Genomic DNA, 20,331 nt, shown 5'->3' on the forward strand with positions numbered 1-20,331 from the left:
GTAGGATTAACTACGTTTAAAGATGGCAAAATGCCATTATTACATTAATGCCAGAATTTAATGAAAACCAGAAGTTAACTTCAAGGACCTTTATAATTTAATATGGGGACATGACTGTGTTCTCATTGTTTTAATGTAGTATCCTATTAAAAATAAGTTATCCTTTTTTTCTGTTTTCTTGTGATTTAAATTTTTGCTAAGCAAACATTTATTGCCTCTCAAGTAAGTGCCAATCACTGTGCTGGGGTCTTGAAGACTGAGACTGTTTTCCATCCTCAAAACACAGCCTTTTTGATCAGAAAGAATAGAAATGAGAAACACCTCCCTTATGAAGTAATCTCATGGTCTCCCTTAATGTATGACTCTGGATTCGTAAGGCATGTATCTCCTTAATCTTTGGTCTGTTTCTTTTTTCATTTTTTAACATCAGCCGCCACCTTCATTGTCTGGATTGAAAAGTTGGAGAGCTACATCCTTATAATAAAAGGGCCTGGAATATTGAGTTTCACAGGTGTGGGAAGGATAAAGTGCATGAAACTGAATGTCCTATTTATAGTACTGATTACTGCAGTGTCTGATAGCTGTACCTTACAGGAAAAGAAAAGTTTTGTAGGACTATGAGATAAAATTGGAAGTAGGGCAGGTAGGAGATGAAGACTAGCTGTGATAGGATTCTTTCTTGTTCCTGAAAAATCTTCCTGTACTGAAGGTGTACAGGGGTGACCTTCTTTCTGTAAAATGCAGAAAACCCCTAAAAAATCCCATGATTCCTGTGTTTAGAACTCAAAGAAAGCAATACACCTAAAACAAACACCTTTGTTCCTTATTTTTTCTCTCAAAATCTTTATATATACACTTACATATACTTGTGAATAAATGTTGAGATTTTAGACTATAAACCTTAACCACAATATGGAAGAAGTAAAATATAGCAGAGACAAAGAAAAAACTGCTTCCACAAATTCCTGATGGAAGAAAACCTCAAGTATTTAGCTTGTGGTGTGGGCTTCCCAGTGGCTAAGGCAAAGAGGAGAAACAGGATAACTTGGTGTGATTTTTCTGGTAGTAAGACACATACCACCAGTTCATCAGAACAAACGGGCATTCTTCTTGCTCTCCATTAAAATAAGAACAACTTGTGCAGGGGATTTGGATAAGAAGCCATAAGGCACATAATGAATGATGTCCTCATGAATTTTTATAGCAAATAAAAAAGGACTGCACATATGTCATTTCATATATTGGCATTTGTAGAACATGAAGGAAATAACGTTAAAAGCAAGGCTCTTTTTTCTCCATGGGCTAGGGAGAAGGGAGTTTGAAACTTCTGGTATATTTACTGTAGATAGATGCTTATTTTCTTTTGACCCACTGACATGTGGAGCAGCAGAAAGATGTAAAGATGTCTAGTAAAGGGTAGCATTGTTCAAAGTAGGAGGGGATAAATAGCATTTTTGTGGCAGGATGATATTTGAAAGACTGATCAGGCCGCTGGGAGGTTTTTAAATATGCCAGTTCCCTGTAACAGGAAGATCAGTCTCTGTTTTAGACAGCATGTCCAATTTAGTAAATTATTATTATTCCATCAAAATTAATGTGAACAATTTTCTCTTTGAGGCTGCTTTTTCCATAGGTGATGTTTTCCAGATGGGCTTTGTGCAAAACTCTCAATGTTTTGTGTTTTCTTTCCTAGAGAAAGAGCCTATTCTGACATCTTTTCACTTCTTCCTCTCTTTCCCCCATTGCAGGGAAGAGAACACCCAAGGCCAAGGAGAAGAGGAATAAGAAAAAGAAGAGGAAGCTGATAGAAAGAGCCCAGGAGCAACACAGTGTCTTCCTAGCTACAGACAGAGCTAACCAGTAAAATAAAAGACACACATGGTAGATTTTGGGGGTTTTTTGTTTTTGCAAAAGTGCACAAAGCTACTCTCCACTCCTGCACACTGGTGTGCAGCGTTTGTGCTGCTCTGACCAGTATCTGTTCCCAGTAACATGGTGAAAGGAAGCGCCCCAAGCGTGGCCTCTGTGTTATTTATGCTTTGATTTGAATCTGGAGATTGTGAAGGCAGGAGTAAGTGCACGGCCTGCGCCTTGGCTCAGTGTGTGCTGAGAGACTCCACCCCTGGCGCCATGGGCACGCGAGAAGTGTGAGGCTGCAGGCCACCACTGGAGCACGGACATGTGCCTATTTATGTGAAAGACGATGCTCTCGGCAGGCAGAGTGCTATTCACTTGTGACCTTCATTTCTCACAGTGTGCATTTTCAAGGATACGTGTTTGTGGATATCTGCTTAGTGTTACCACATGGTGTTCTCAGCATCTGTTACCTCCATACTGTTGTGTGATGAAACTGCTTTTAGCTGGGGATATGCTCCGGAAATTCCTGCTCAGTTTCACGGCAGCCCTGATATGTACATATTCTGCTGGGGCTATATGTATCTAGCTCTTATTTACTGTATATTTATGCTTTCTTGTGCGTAAGAAGTCATACCCGATTAACATGACGTCACTTTGTTTCTAGTGGGTCCTAACCATTGTCTGGTAAATGACTGTTCTAGTTTTGCGAGTTGACAAAATTGACAAATGTTTTGTTGCTTCTTGAAACTTCTTTCTTTGTCAGCTTATTTCTCATTGTAAGAATAGGATAAACTAGTTTTTGTATATAGAGTCAAATGACCGGCGTCAAAGAGTTTGAATATCAACAGACCTTCCCCACTCCATGTGTCCCACACACAGATAAAGCAGCATCTGGCAAAACTCCCTTCGAGTCTAAGATGTGATGACTTTAAGAAACACAACCCAAAACATGAGAAATTACATGCAGTCACTTCACAGGCCAGCTACAGAATTTTTCAAACTTAGTTCTGATTTCAATTAATTTCGGACTTTTAATGTCAGGGCACCTAATAATATTCTTGGATCACTGAAGAAGTCACCATCACAAGTCCATGCACAGAATGACAAGACAACAGGGTGAATTCCTATGACTGCTGGTCAGATCTTAACAGGTCTTCAGTGAGCCAGAATCTATTTCATATCCATCATTGTCCACCTGGGGGAACCAGTTTTTATCGGGTTGTGAATGGGCTTTTTCTAAAAGCATCATTATCATCTTGGCTGATCCAGGAGAAAATTAGAACAAAAAAGAAATGCTTGTAGATCTCTGAGGAAACCACCAAAGCAAGGTAAACTGTTTTCTTACCTTACATTGGTAAAACTACCTCTTCAGTGTTTTCGTTTAACTTTTGAGTCAAAAAAAAAAAAGCATCTTACCAATAAGGATAAATGTCATATACACCATTATGAAAATACTATTGCTATGAGATAAGCCATATATGAATGTTGTATACAACTTTAGGGTTCGCATTTAATCCTGAAGTGTTCACCTCCTTTCATGCCTATGTACACTATACTCCCATTTACTAAGTGGGGAGGGGTCTCCTTTACATAGTGCTTTATTGTTAATAAGTCAGTACCTGTTCTGTTTCTGGGATGGTCTTTTTGTGCATTAAAAACTTCAAAATTATTTGTGGAGATTTTTTTTCACTTTAGAGATACATTTAGGAAAAATGCAGTACAACTGTACCCCCAAATAATGGTCCTTAAAAAACATTTTAAAAGCCTATGGTCGTAACTACATCTAGGACACTAACTAGTTAATCTATAAATTAAACTATAATAGAGTAGTGGTTAAGAATGGGGATTTTAGAGCCAGACTGCCTGAGTGCCAATCTAGACTTAGAGTAGCCTGGGACAAATCAGTCAATCTTTCCAAGTCTCAGTTTCCTTATCTGTGAAATGGAGATCATAGTATTATCTGCCAGTAAGGCTGTGTTTTGAGGACTATACAAAACATATATAGGGTTGTGTTTTAAAAATTAGGAAAAATGTATACAGTCAGTACAGCATGGTATGTACTAAATACTACATAAGTTGTTACCTGTTGCTACCTCTTTCATTGGATATTTACATTTTTTCCAACATACTGATCTCTCCTTCACAGAATATATTTATGAAAGTATCAGTACCCTTCAATCTGTTGCTTGCTGCCTGGACATTATTTGCTAAAACCTTTATTCTTATGGGAAGGGAATTGATTTTCATTTACTTGGTTTATGAGCCTTTTTGTAATAAGTAACATATATACAGATGCACACAAAACTGACTTCATTACTATATCACAATTAGGAGTGCAGTCAAGGAAATAAACCAGTCGAGGTATTTCAAACAGGGAATTTAACACTGGGAATTGGTTACACAGGCAATAAAGGAGACAAGAAGTCAAAATGGATTCACAGAAAGAGGTGGGGTATCCAGAAGTCAAGGCCCCCCAGCTAGTGTTAGAACAATAGCTGAAGCTACAGCTGTAACCACAGAGGGAGCTGGAACCAGGGACAGAAAGCTTGGAAAGGATCTGGTCTCTGTGGGAAGTGTTGCCTTAGGCAAAGTGAGAGAAGAAATAGTCTTCCACCAGTGTCTGCCATTGGGCAAGGAAGTCTGGGTACCATAGCTCTGTGATGCAGAGGAACAGCAAGGGAAGGGCAGAGAGTAGATCTAAGAGTAAACAAGTAATCAGAATAATCATCAACAACTGCCTCAATCTACTCCTCCCATTCCTGCCTTTCCCATTTAATAAAGACTCTTGTATTTTTCATTTACGCCCATTGTTCCCTACATCTAATCAGTCACTCAATTCTAATGGGTCTACCTTGGAAATCTCTCCCTACTTCTTCACTTTGTCTCTTTTGGACTATTCCATTTTTCCTAAATATTCTTTCCCCCAGCTTCACTCCCTCCAATTATTTCTTTATATTTCCACCATTTTTCTATTACATTTACTGCTATTCTCTTGTTTAAATATTTCTTATGGAATAAAATCTTAAAAATATTCACATATAATACAGTGTCCTCTAAATGTCCTCTTCACCCGTGTATCTTATGGGGATCAACAACAGACTAAATGGGCTGAGATGATAGTTGTAAAATCTTCAAGGGGTCCTTTATGGTAAACTTAGACATGCTCACTGTAGCAGTTGATGCCCCTTGAATCATAAAGATTGAAATGTAAGGACAAATATGGCTTTCAAAGGAGAAGGTGCACATACTAAATTTGAGACGTTGGAGAGTCTCAAAACTGTGAGGAATCAAGGTTTAGACAGATTCCAACATAAATCTATGATGAATCATTACAGCAAATTGCTATGTGCTACCTCCTTCAGTTCTAGCAAACATTGTTAATCACACTCTCTTGGTCTCTGAAGTTGACAGGGGAGTTAGAACTTTTTGTTTCCCAGGTTCAAGTTAATGCCCTGTAGAGTGACAGTTGTCTTTACCCAGAAACACTCTTTGGAGCATTCCATGCAATATTTTTCAAAGCTTTCCACTAAAGTACCCTTAAAGGCATCGGAAAGTGAATTTATAACTGTGGAATTATAACCTGAAGCAGAAATATTTTAATCCTGATTTTAATATAAAAATTCATGTAATTTTTGCATTCTATTCAGTAAAATGGCTGGTTTTTATTTTTACTTTTTATTTCAGCATATTACACGGGTACAAATCTTTAAGTTACATATATTGCCTTTTCTCCACCTAAGTCAGAGCTTCACGCGTGTCCATCCCTCAGATGGTGGGCACTGCACCCATTAGGTGTGTATATACCCATCCCCTCCTCCTGACTCCCACCTGCCGACACCCAATGAATGTTACTATTATATGTGCACTTAAGTGTTGGTAAGTTAAGTCAGTCAATACCAATTTGATGGTGAGTACATGTGGTGCCTTTTTTCCATTCTTATGATACTTCACTTAGTAGAATGGGCTCCAGCTCTATCCAGGATAATACAAGAGGTGCTGGATCACCATTGTTTTTTTTGTGGCTGAGTAGAACTCCGTGGTGTACATATACCACTTTTTTCTTAATCCACTCATGTATTGATGGGCACTTGGGTTGTTTCCACATCTTTGTAATTGTGAATTGTGCTGCTATAAACATTCTAGTGCATATGTCAGCCATGAGACTACTGGAATTGATAAATTCAGAAAAAAATCTCAGGTTACAAAATCAATGTACAGAAATCAGTAGCATTCCTATACGCCAACAACAGTCAAACTGAGAACCAAAGCAAAGACTCAACCCTTTGCAATAGTGACAAATAAAATAAAATACCTAGGAATATATTTCACTAAGGAGACAAAAGACCGCCACAGGGAGAGCTACCAAACACTGAGGAAGGAAATAGCAGAGGACGTAAACAGGTGGAAAACCATACCATGCCCATGGGTAGGCAGAATCAACATTGTTAAAATGTCCATACTACCCAAAGTGATCTACAGATTCAATGCAATACCTATTAAAATACCAACTCCATTTTTGACAGATCTAGAAAAAATAATTCTATGCTTCATATGGAACCAGAGAAGACCCCGTATAGCAAAAGCAATCTTAAGCAAAAAGAACAAACTGGGAGGCATCAATTTACCAGACTTCAAGCTATACTACAAGGCTATAGTAACTAAAACAGCGTGGTACTGGCACAAGAACAGAGACATAGACCAATGGAACAGAATTGAGAACCCAGATATAAAACCATCTTCATACAGCCATCTAATCTTTGACAAAGCCCACAAAAACATAAACTGGGGAAAAGAATCCTTATTCAATAAATGGTGCTGGGAAAACCGGCTAGCCACATGGCTGTTTATTTTTAAATGCAAGATTATTTCCCCTAGTCTCGCACATCCCCCCACCAAAAAAAAAAAAAAAAGACAAAACAAAACTTGGAGTAAAAGCACATTCAGGAAGATGTTCTATGTTTATTTGGTCCTGATTTTCACACATTCCTTGGCACATAGTCACTTATCCCTGGAAAAATGCATGTCTCTGTTTAAGGAGCTGAACAGTAGTGTTCACTAATGGCTGTGCTGGCTAACTCCTCCTTAGGGTTCATAGCCTTAGCTTCTGTGGCATGCTCTCCAGGTACACATTCAACTTTAACTTGATTCTCTTCTGCTGGCTCCCTTTCTTCTTGCTGGTGTAGTTATGACTCAGCCACAGGCCTTCTTCCCTATGTCTGTTTTCAAGAAGAGGGGTGAGCAGACTTTTCTGTGAGAGGCCAGAGAGTAAATATTTTAGGCTTTGTGGGCAGCATGTTCTCAGTCACTACTACAAAATGCCTTAATTGTGACCCCCATTTGCTGTTGTAACACAAAAGCAGCTATATTCAGGGCATGACTATGTTGCAATAAAACTTTATTTACAGGCACTTAAGTGTGAATTTCACAGTTTTCATGTGTCAAAATATATTCTCCTGATTTTTTTCCAACCATTTAAAAAATATAAATTGTGAGCTCACCAGCCACACAAAAATAGGTGGCAGTCTGGATTTGTCAAACCCTGATATAGAAGCTAGCTTATTGGTTGACACACTAGCCTTGCAAACTTTGTGAGAGGCTGTCTCTGTCTCAGCTATACACTGCTCTCGTAGGAGTCCAATAAGTGTGTTAAATATATATGCCATTTTAACCACCCTATGTATGGGGTTAAATCCCAACTTTATATTGCCATTCTTGAATCTCACTCCAATTTTAGTTTTAACACTTATTGGCCATAGGATATTATATTTATTTGGGGCCCAAACCTAAACTGCAAAATTAAAAATTGATATAGTACCACTACCTTCTGGCGTACCCTAGCCCCTGTATTCTAATAAGAGAATCATATACTTTATCTTCTATTGCTTCAACATCAAGACCTTCCCATCCTATTTGTAATGAGTGTCAGTGGCCCACTCTGCCCCTGTTCTTATAGCCCCAATCTACGTGAATTAGTGATATGGACTTATTTTATACACAACCAAGAAAACTTTTAAAATAATCATTTGAATACTCTTTCTGGCTTCTTTACTGTGCTACTGAGATCCATAATTCCTCATTTGTGTCCCCCATTATCTTACAACCTTTTCCTTATTAGAGTCTGGCCCCCATTTTCTGTCTTAGCCTGTGAAAATGGAATATTTCCTGAATGCCTTATAGGAGTAAAACCTTGTGAACAATGACAGAAATATTCTCTGGCTTGTTCATTTCAACTGCTAGGCTATTTTTAGGTCAATTTTTGTATCATCTTGAGCCTTTCTACTATGGAGACAGAAGAACAGGTTATGGGATAATGGTGAGAGTGTCAAGGAAGGCATCTTTGGGGAGGTGTCCTTTTGCACGAAGCCTGAATGATAGACATATAAAAATCTGGGAAAGAATAGCCCAGATACTGGAAACAACCAGTGCAAAGGCTCTGCGTCATGAACAGGGTCAGCATGATCAAAGTACAGACAAAAAGGAAGAGTTGTTAGAGTGTAGTCAGGAGGAGCATAGAACCAACATGAGGTCAGGAGCAATCAAAGGAAAGGTCATGAAGGGCCATGAAAACTGTAGTCAAACCTTGTATTTTAGTCTAAATCCTTAGAAAATCACTGGAGGCTTCTGGGCAGGGGAGTGATGTGCTCTGATTCCTGTGCCATATTCACTTAGGCTGCTATATGGAAGGTGGATTTTTAAAGTGAAAGCAGAGAGATAAATAAGTTGGTTATTGTAATAATCAGATGAAAATTAATATGACATGGGCTGATAGATGATGGTAAAGAAGGAGAGAAGTGGTTGGATTCAGGACATAGTTTGGCAGAAGAGCCCACAAGACTTGCTGGTGAGTTGGATGTGGGGTAAAGGAATAAAAGGAACCAAAGAAATCTCCTAGGTTTCTTGTCCTAAGCAATAGGTATACAGGGGACACAGGGAAGACTGGAGAAGAAATAAATTCACATTTTACCTGCTAAGTTTGAGATGCGTGTTAGATATCTATGTGGAGATGGCAAGGAGGCAACTGGATATAAATCTGGAGTTTAGGGTCAGGGTTAGAGATATAATTTGGGGATATATCAGTGGACAGATGGCACTTAGAACCAGAGAACCTTATGGGACAACCCAGGGAGAGAACATTCAAGGGAGAAAGAAGAGACTTAAGGACACTCAAACCTTAGACATCAACCAGGGGATGAGGCACCAGCAAAGTGACTGTGAAAAGTGTCCAGGGAGGAAAACCAGGAGTTGGTAGTCACCAGGAGTGATCAAGAGCTTGGGTTAAAGGCTTACATAGTTCTCTCCCTCCTTGATTTAGAATGAAAATAACACAAGTGAAAGACAATTAGGAAAATTGTAAGGATTGATGTTTGGGTCTTCTCAAATTCATTTCCCTATTGTACATTCCAAGAATGAAACTTACCAAGAGTTTATAATTTTGAAAATGGTTTCAATGTAGAAAGAACGTAAAATAAGTCAATGCTTTAAAACTTTAGAAAAAACTCTTGGTATCAATGTGTGAATGATAATTAACTTTAGGTTACCATATCACCTACCAATTTCATCTACGTTTGTGATGAAATAATTATCTCAATGCCCGTATATTTTTTAATTTCTTTCAAATTTATAAAATATATCAAGTGAACAACAAAATAAGTATCCTGTGAATTATAGGTCCTTGGGTTTGTATTAATAATTTTCAACAAGGATTTTTTAAAGTTGTAATTATTGAGGTACTTTGGTAGCAGCTCTCTGATGTGAGAGCATACATTTTTGAACAGTTAGGTATTATATATATTCACAATCATGGTATTTAACTGGAAAACAAGATAATACTTTTTCAGTGATTGCTGTGTAAAATAGGACAACTAAAGCTGTAAGTATTTGCATTCCATTTTTAAATTAAATACATTCCTAATCTTTTCCCCCATCTCATGTACTTCTCCTGAGTTTACTCTCTCCTATACATACTATCCAGAAAAACTAAATGCAGCAGAGACTTTTAGTACTTATTCACATCTAGTTCTCTCCTCTTTGACCACCGAGGAGCATCCCAGTTCTTGATCATTTTTCAGTTAGCAGGGCCCTTGTGACTAATTTTAACCCGTGGGATTTGGTTGGGAAGTATGTGGGGCACTTAAGAGCAGGTGTACATTCTGCACAATTTCTTTTCTCCTTTGGTTGTGAGCACAAAGACAGAATCACAAAGTGAAAACAGCCTGGATCTCTGAGTCACTGTATGCAGAGAAGTTTGCCTTGAATGGTTGCCCAAGCTAAATCAGACTTTGAGCAAAAAATAAATGTTTATTGTTTTAAGAGTCTAGGGTTATTAGTTACCTTGGCATAGCCTGGCATTCTCTGTAATGCAGTATTTTTAGTTTCCTTTTTCTTGGGATCAAGAAACTGTATTACTTATTAGTTGAAATCTGATCAGTAGTTATAGAAAAACAGAAAAGTAAAAAAGATATTTGACCAGAATAATCAGCATGCATAAGTTTAGAATTTGGACAATGAAGTATCTCATCTTGATGAAAGAGGTCAACAAATAGTCTGATAGTGGTGACACAATAATTTCTTTTGTCAAACTTCTTCAAAGAGTCATATAATATCATTAGATAGCCAAGAAAGCACATGATTGCCATAAGTTATCTCCATGTGCCTACACTATGCAATGATTGTAAACAACCTATAAAATGGTATTAGCAATGGTTTATTCTCTGTTAATGAGGCTGATCCTTGACTGTGTTCTCTCATGTCAGTGACTACCTTCCCTACAAAACATAGCCCCATCCAAATATCATTTGTTATGGACTGATTTATGCTCAAAATAAACAAAATACAAAAAACCCATTGTTGAAGCCCTAATCCCCAATGTGATTTTACTAGAGACAGGACCTTTAGGGAAGTAATTAACGTTAAATTATGTCATAAGGTTGGGGCCTTAATGCAATAGGACTGGTGTCCTTATTAGAAGAGAAAGAGACATCAGAAGAAAGGGTATACAGAAAGAAAGCCTTGTGAGGACACAGTGAGAAGATGGCCATCCACAAATCAAAGACAGAGGCCTCTGGAGAAGCTAAACTTGTCGACACCTTGATCTTGAACTTACACATTCAAAACTGTGAGAAATAAATTTCTGTCATTTAAGCCACCTAGTCTGTGGTCTTCTGTTGTGGTAGCCCTAGAAAACTAATGCACCATCCTCCTCAAGGCTTCCTTGGGCCATCACATCCTTCATGTGGCCTTACTGCCCTGACTTATCATTGATACCCTTTCTCTGAATTTCTATGGTGAATATAATTTGATACTTAATACAACTTTTAAATAAAATGCTTTTAACTTTTTTCAACAATTTTTTTTTTATTTCACCAACTGGACTGTAAAATCCATTGAAGTGAGAACTTCATGGTCTACATTCTATCTTTTTATTCCTCAAAATTGCATGTATAGTAGCTATTCAGTCAATGTGTGGTCAATTAAAAGAATGGTCCAAAATTTTCTTCCTTATTTAAAAATTTTTTTAAATTTATTTTTACTTTTTTAACCAGACAGTACTCAGTAGTCCCAGACAGTCTCCCATCCAAGTATTAACTAGGCCTGACCCTGCTTGGCTTCCAAGATCAGTTGAGATTGGACACGTTCAGAGTGGCATGGCTGTAGACCTTCCTCATTTTTGTGATTGCTAAAATCTGAAGCAGCCCAAAATCCCCAGAAAAAGGTTTTTGTGAGAGTTAGGGGAGAGAATTTTTATATTTGTAAGATTTTTCAATTACATATTTAATTTCTCTAAAAGATGTGATTGTTACACTATATGTTGCTTCTTGGTATTTTTCTAAGATAATTGTGCTCCTGTGATTTTTCTCAATGTTTAAAAGGGGTAGTAAAAAGGAATCAGGACAATTTATCTGTTTTAATTGACTTCATAATTTGCCAGATGAATTCTCAATTCTATCTAGTTTGCAAAGTGATACACAGTTAAAATTTTAATTAGGGAAGTAAAACATCTGTTTTAAATGACACTTTAATTTTGTGATGAACTAAGTGACTTGAAATTAATAGCTACAGGTTTCCTTTACCCATTTTCAATCGTGAGCCATACTCAGAATTATGTTGAAACATTCTGAGCTCTTTCTTACATGCATTCCGTAAAATAACAAAGGATCCTATGTGTGTTTATGTCTCTGTTCATGTGTTTTTTGTATCTCCTTCTGCCTTACTCTTTTCCCTTCTCTGACTCTAACTCTGCCCCTTTGGTTCTGCCAGTCTGTTGTCTGTCCCTGAAAACACAAATTATTTTCTCCTGGATTAGTAGGAAGAATATTCCTGAAAGTTCTCAGTGTTCTCTAGTTTGTTCTGAAATTACATTAAGAGCTTACTGAGCAAATCTCAACATTGATCAAATGGAAAAAGGAAGAACCACCACGTTACAGCTCCGAGCAAAACCACTTTATGAGCGTGTGGCTGGGGTTCACGTTAATGACACCAGTGCCCAGGTGGCCAAATTTATGTCCACCCTCTTGATCTGATAATACAGAGCAGGAGGATGAATTGGTAATGAACCAGGCTGAAAACAGATGGTGGCTCCATGTGTGTATGCTGCTGAAAACCTACAAAGGGGAAACATTAAATATGTGTCTTTAAATTTAAATTAGTGCATTTCAAAAAACACAGACTGTTGAGCTTTTGAAAATAGGCTGGCTGAATGTGTTTCATCTTATAGTTTTGAACTCTGATGTGTTTTGCGGAATAACAACAGACAGAATGGATGGTATGTTAGTTACCCTTTCTTTAGCTCCTCAATATCAGTGGTGCTCCACTGTAATTAGGTACTTGTGTGTAGTTCTTTGTCATTAAATTTGCTACACCCTAATTAGGAAATTTAGAAAATTCAAAAGACCACCATCTAAAAATTGGCACCAATTATTAAATATATTTTCTCAGATTATATGATTTTTTTTGCTCCACCTTCACAATACTGATTGCGTTCAGTACTGAAATGATTTGTTTTGAAATATTTTCTTGATGTTTAAACAAACAGTATTTTATCAAAATGAACTAAAATAGATAACCTTCTACTGGCTGTATATATACTTTTGCTGTACGGGAGATATTTGGGTCTGAATCTATCCAGAAATGATTGTTTCTTTGATTTACACTCAGTAACAAAACTGGTGCTCAAATGCCAATCCAAACACATCCCAGAATAATCAGAATATTTTGGGGGAAAAGCTACCACAAACTCACCCTATGATTCTGTAAGGGCCTTGGATGATTTAACAAGGAACTACCTAAAAATGAGTGTAGCTGAAGCTGGATAAAGTTTATAGTGAGTCCACAATTTGGTCTGGACTTCTCAGACAATGGAGTTGTAGGAAATCCAGGCCCAGACAACAGAAGGGTAGGAATGATGTACTCTCCACTTCACATCCCACATCTGCCCTGCAGAAATCTCAGGCCATTGTTACCCAAGCAATTTCTTCTGTGTTCTTCCAGGTAAAACTCAAACTGTCCAAGTTCAAGGCTGATTCAATTTATATCTTGGACATGCCAGAGTCTGCCCAAAGCGGCAGGATTTCTTAGCAGTGCCAATTCTATATTACTGTATGGACCTTTTAAAATATAATCTCACTGTTTCTTTTTGGTGTGGTATTGATGATGATGATAATGATGACTTGGGGAGAATTTATAACTTTTTCCCCTTTTTGTACAAAGACACTGAAATCTTTAACAAATGTCTTAATCCAGGAAATATATTGAATACCAAATACTCAGCAGTCTAGGCGAACAGGGAACAATGAGTTGCTAACGGGAAACTTTCCATAGTGTCCTGGTTCTATTCTCTTTTCTTCCCAGTTCCCTCCTCCCTAATCCCCCACCCCCTTCATTTTCACATACTCAGCTCCAACTTGAGAAATACAATTTAGGGAGAGGAACGTTCCATGATTTCCATTAGAAATGATATGTTATTCAAGGCAGAACAAACTCAAAAAGGATAATAATCCTTGCTTCTTGTCCTATAGCAAATGTACAAAATTACCAAAATTAAGGTTCTAAACTGTCCTGAACTTCTGAGCAGCTGAAAGTGCTCAGTCTACATAAAGTCTACAACAGGAACGGGGGCCTGGATGGATTCGTTATGGCGGTGCTTCTGCTCTGTGATTCAAAAAACCACTGGTTACTCCTTTTACTAGATGGAAGAATTTATGCTTGTCATTGGATTATAGATTCTCTGAAGACAGGACTCGGGTTTAAATCACTATTTTCCCAGATCACTTAGCATAATGCTTTTCATGTAACTAATATTTCTACAGTGATTTACAGTGTTTTATATATATATGTGTATACATACATATTTATATTAATTTGGGCCCTATACAAATTGTGAGGTACAATAAGTAGTGGTATTCCCATTTTATACAACAGGAAACTGCAGTTGAGTGAGTGAATTTATCCAAGTGCTACAGTTTTCTTTATAGCAGGCTATCGGTTAGCATTTGTTGAATAACAACTGAATCTGAAATTGGTGGCCAGGTGGTTTATGAAAAAGTCTAACACTAATAAATTGCTATCACAACTAAATTGAAGGCATGTTTGTTTTTGGAATTACATGTTACATCATGATATAAGCACACAACATACAATGATCAAATCAGGGTAACTGGGACAAGATTCATCTAAAACATTCATCATTGCTTTATGTTGGGAGCATTTGAAAACTTCTAGCTATTTTGAAATATAATAAACTATTGTCAACTATAGTTGCCCCATTGTACCAGTGAACATCAGAACTTCTTCCTTCTATTAAACATAATTACCCTGAAGGCATGTTTTTATTGTCTTTTTCAACACTGTGACACCAAAATGTGGTTCTGCTTAATTTAAATAATTTCATGAAAAGTATTTATAAAGTGTGTTTAACATTGAATGTCAGCAATATGACCCAGATTAAGACAAAGAAGACCTGACTTCACACATTCCTTATTCATTCTCCAAACACTTACAGTGTCTTGCCATATGCCAGGTCCTACTATGCATTGGTAGGGAAGACATAGAAAAAATACGTAGTCCATGCCCTCAATCAGCATGAAATTTTGTAATGTAAACAGAGCTGCAAAGACATACTTGGGCACTTGGAATACAAAGTGCTAAAACAGAGCTATGAAAACAATATTCTGCCAAAGTCCAGAAATGCTCTACCACCATTTCCAATGAGACCAGTTTTTATCGATTCAATAATCACAGTCTTATATATTTTCTATGGAATTTGTTACTCTAAAGCCCTCCCTCCAGGGAAGATTTGTTTCACTGTATACCAAGGTAGTGCAATGTGATTTGCAGAGTTAGATGGATGGTGTTTGCCCACAATACTGATTCTCAAGTTATGTTTTTGAAAGACTGATAGTATAAGGAAGCATATCCCATGTTCAACATCATCACTTTTAAGGATTCATGTCTCATTACATCGTTTCTTGGGAATTTCAAATGCAACTAAAGCATTTTTATAGGCTGAATATAATCTAAATATAGTCTAAATATAATTTTTGATATATATTCATGCATTTTGAGGTTAATATATTTAATAAAGATAGAGGTATTCTTAAAATTGTCAAAAAAAATTTTAAATTATTATTTTAAAATACAGAAATGCAAAAAAATAATAACAATCGTTTATACTCCCTTCTTCAAAAGGATGTCACTTTTAACATTTTGGTGTGTTTATTTCCACTTTTTAATACATCTTATACATTAAAAAATAAAACTGAGGCCAGGCACAGTGGCTCACACCTGTAATCGTAGCACTTGGGAGGCTGGGTGGGAGGACTGCTTGAGCCCAGGAGTTCAGGGCTGCAGTGAGCTATGACGACACCTCTGCACTCTACCCCAGGCAACATAGTGAGACCCTGCCTATCTATCAATCAATCAATCAATCAATAAAATCATACCTGATTTAAATATGGTTTTATAATTATTTCAAAAAATATTATACCATTAAAATAATATAAATATGTAATAATTATTTTAAAATAAATCATTTGTTCATTACACACAAACCGATTTCAATGTTTTTACCATTAAGGTCCATGAAGCTTAATCTGTGCACCAAACTGGACCTGAAAATACATTCCCTTTCCTCAAATACCCCAATTCCAGTATAGAGAAGATAAACATGTAAGCAAGATTAAAATGTAAGTAAGCTACAAAATTTGGGAAGCCTAGTACAAAATGAAAATGCAGAGTGAGCCCCTTCTTCAGAAATTAGGAACTTCAAGAGAGCTACCACACAGCATTAAAACCAAGAGTGGGGCCCTACTAAGCATGGCTCTGTGCAGCTGCACACAGCTCATGTGCCCAGGAAGCCAGTCCTGAACGTAAGCATAGCCGTACATGTAAGTCAGTACAGAATGGTAAGTGCCTCAAGGAAGTGTGTCTTAAAGTATAAAAGAAACACAATGGAAATGGGACTTGCATCTTGACAGTTCTAGTGGTTCTACCAATTAGCATGTAGCAATCAAGAAAAGCCTGACTGCTTTTAGTAAAAAATTGCAGACAATGAATCATACCTACAAAAAAAGAAATAGACATCTTTAGGCCTTCTGCATCCACTAACCAGATATTAGAGAGCATGCATTGTTTCAAAGACTGAATCCAACATTTGGAAGCGAGAGGAGAGTCATTTTCATATATGAAGAATAGTGAGGCAGACATATGGGATGAACACCAAATATGTTTGTGATTTTGTTCCCTGATCTATGGGAGCCAAGGAAACTCACATTGTACTCTTTTTTTCCTAACTCAGTCAAGACAATATAATTCTAAGAAAACAAATGAAAAATATTCCAGCACAGGACATCAATCGTTTTTTTACAATAAGAGCGAACAGCCCAACAGACCTTTTGGCTTTTGGCTTTCCTTACTTGGATTAACTTCAATGTCTAAAAGTTGCTAAGTAACACTTTTAATAATAAGAGATTTCAAGGCCAGGAAATTAATGGTCCATGACCCTATTTAAGAGAAATATTAGTGCATCGTAAGGCGAGATGGCTGAATACAGTAATGGGAACTTTGGGTAATACCCTTAACCACTTTCATGTGCTACTTCTTCATTGCTGCTCATAGTCAATTTGGCAGACACTATTTTTTTATTAGACCATTTACTAAGATTTTTTCATCATTATCTCAAGTTAGCTAATAATTACATGGGAAAATAATGATGGAGAATAACCATTGGGTAGTCATTACTATTTTGAAACAGTTATTTCTAGATATGATAAATATAAATGTTTAGAACACACTAAGTACAATTTAACTTTTTCAATGTACATCTCAGGGGCTCATTTCAGCAAAACCAACCAACACACACACACACACACACACACACACACACACACACACACACACACACACACACACACATACGCATGCACACACACATACTCACTCCTCTCACAAACCTCTCCCGGTGCTGGAAACATTTACCTACTCCACCTTGGACTTGAACAACTCAGTCCCTCGCCATGAAATTTAAGCTGAGGACTCAGCCACACAAAGAGGACACAACCTGGGCAGAGAACAATCTCTGAAGGTCTCCTGAAGGCAAACTTGGCTAAAACCTGGTCAGTTCAGAGTGAAAGGAAACTTCAAAGGAGTAAAGAGCTTCTGTGGATTTGTGGCCATAGGAGTTTTAAAAAGGAAGAAAATCCTTGATTGGAATAAAAAAAAATTGGCTGGGACTCATTTTGCTGAAAGAACAAAGAGTTTCAGGGGGAACGTATCACCTTTTAAAATAAATGATTAATTTCTTCTAAAAGACATTGAATTTTTCATCTGAGAAACTTCTTCAAGGGGAAATTTACCTTCAAGCACTGGCAGTAGACTATTTGAGGTCACATCAGACTACTTCACATTGTCTCTGAGGGTGGAGAACTTGAGAGAGCTGGGAATATTTTAGGGAGCTCTACAAGAAAATCCTGGAGACACTCACTTTGGCTAGCATATGAAAGGCTGGAATCCTAGACCTAAGTCTTTTTTTTTTTTTTTTTCCCTTGCAGAAATAAAAATTGCTTGCTCACAAATTACCTAAATCTTGGACTTTATAATTTCTATGATAAACCCAGAGGGTTTCTACTTCAAAGTAACTTTTTCTTCCTACCAACATCCAGAGGAGGACGGTTGAGGATGACAACACTAAAGATTATGACTATGGGTAAGACATTCCCGGTGTGAACCTCAGGTTCCTCATCTGTGAAATGGTTTAACAACCTGTTGGGCATGTTGAGAAATCCAATGAGCTAATGTGTAAAGTATTTCCTATATAGCAAATACTTAATAAATACAAATAAATAAATAATAAATACAATATGTTATTCATTATAATGGCAGAGAACCTTAATGCAATGTCCAACATTATGCATGACTGAACAGGCTTCATAAAAAACTTTTGGCAAGCTGACATCATTATACAGTTTAAGTGTTTATTATCCTGTATGAGGACAGGCAGGTTCAGCCCATAAGCCAGTGGCTCTTGGGACAGCTATACTGAAGAACAGTCCTAGCCTGAGCCCTCCTATGGTACAAGACCTTCCATTCTCAATTTTATCTTTGACCTGCAAGCATCAGCTATCTTGGTCTCTCTGCTTAGGAATAATAAAAGCCTCTTGATTTATTCCTGCCCCTCCAGTCCTTCAAAAATTGCCACAAGACCCTAAATTTTACTTTACCTACTATACTTCCTCTCCTCAATACATAGCCTGATTTAAAGAAACAATACTCTCTATGCATTGCTTTTCTAATTTGAAGAAAAAATTACCAAGAAGGAAATTGAGTGGTTGGGGACAAGGGTGGTAAAGAGAATTTTAAGATTTCAAAAGGTTTGAGTACATCCTACCAAAACTTTAATAAATTTAAAATTGGAGAAGATAAAAAGTGAGTTATTCTTACATGAAATGTTGAGGAAATGGGCGCAAATTATTCATAGAAGAAGAAATCCAAATGACCACTTACCATGTGGAAAGATGCTGAATTCTACTGGTAAATAAGATAAATTCAAACCCTTTTGAAATACCATTTCACATCCTTTCATTTGAAAATATTTTTATATATGACTATGCTGGGAATTAGTGAGAATGTAGAAAACAGGAATTCATATGCTGCTGTGGGAATTTACATTGCTATAAACATTCTGAGGGGCTATTTGGTCACATCTATAAAATTGAAGTTTTGCATATTTGATGATCTAATAATTCCATTTCTGAGGACATTTCTGAGAACCTCTCACACGTGCACATGGCGTCTTGTATAGGAATGGTTATGGCAGCACTGCTGAAGCAGCATTGTTAAAAATCTACCAAGCACAGCAGATATAAGTTCTAGAAGGGTCATACGATGGAAGAACATGAACAAAGGAGAGACCAAACTAGCTTTACACATATCAACAAGGGTGAATCTATATATTTGCAAGAAATCTGGTTTCCAGAATACCTAGAATAGTATGTAATTTACATAAAGTTTAAAAATACTCAAGCAACATGGAATCCATATGTAGTATATACGTATACATATATAGTGAAAATAAAAGAAATGCATGGGGTTGATGGAAACCAAATTCAGGATGGAAGTTGCTTCTTTTGGAAGGGGAAATGGCCGGGGGGAGATGAGAGAGTCAGGTATAGGAGATGTCAACTGCAGTGATAATTCTTTATTTCTGAAGCTGAGTTTATTGTTATTTTATTATTCACACTTTTTGCATCTGAAATATTTCATAATATTTTCTTCAAGACTGTGAAGTATAGGATATAACAGGAACTTGGCCAAGTTTAGTTGGCTCCAAAGAACTTGATGTAGGACATTTCAAAGAGGGGAGAAAAAGTTCCAGCTTACAGAAAGATTACCGAGGATATCCCATAATAGAAGCCCTGATGAGCTTTCCTCCTTCTGCTTTACCTTGTAAGTCAACACCACTTACAATTTTCTTTCTCATCTGTTTACATGGTTGTCTACTCCTAGCAGACAATAAGCTATTCAGGTATTCAAGTTCAAGGTCTATGTCTGATTCATTGTCACAGCCTCATGCTGCAGTCAGTGCTCAGTACACGGTGAGTGCTTAGTGCATACTGGATGGGCCAATATGATAACACAGAGATGATCTCATCATTCGCCACTATGAATATATTGATTTCAACAAGTAAAAATCAGCATGGATAAGAAAAGGTAAATCAAAAACAGAATACTTAGGCCCAGCTGCAAAATGAAAGAGAGTTACATGTTCTACTATGGAGGCAAGGTAATTCCCTTCAAAGTGGTAATTATGGGAGATGATGCTAATTTGAAACTGGTTTCCTAACTGGTGTTTGGCCTTTGGAAATCTCATAAGCCTTTAATTTATATATATTTTGCTTAACTCTCCATAGCTCACCCCTTCCACCAACAACCTCCCCAAATTCTTTCTTAAGATTCAGGAGGTGAGTTACATAAAAGGTCAAA

General features: G+C 37.1%; 1 protein-coding gene across 2 annotated transcripts in view; it reads left to right on the top strand.

Annotated features, from left to right (window-relative positions):
• The window catches only part of RSPO2 (R-spondin 2), a 141,272-nt gene extending 138,745 nt beyond the window's left edge, over window positions 1-2,527 (top strand). For both annotated transcript variants that reach the window (XM_045560908.1, XM_045560909.1), the window contains exon 6: window positions 1,749-2,527. In XM_045560908.1, coding sequence (XP_045416864.1) covers window positions 1,749-1,864 — 116 coding nt within the window. In that variant the 3' untranslated portion in view covers window positions 1,865-2,527. The remainder of the gene's footprint in view (window positions 1-1,748) is intronic.
• The last annotated feature ends 17,804 nt before the right edge of the window (window positions 2,528-20,331 follow it).

This window comes from Lemur catta, chromosome 9, assembly GCF_020740605.2.
Source record: "Lemur catta isolate mLemCat1 chromosome 9, mLemCat1.pri, whole genome shotgun sequence".
In the NCBI taxonomy this organism is placed as follows: Eukaryota; Metazoa; Chordata; class Mammalia; order Primates; family Lemuridae; genus Lemur; species Lemur catta.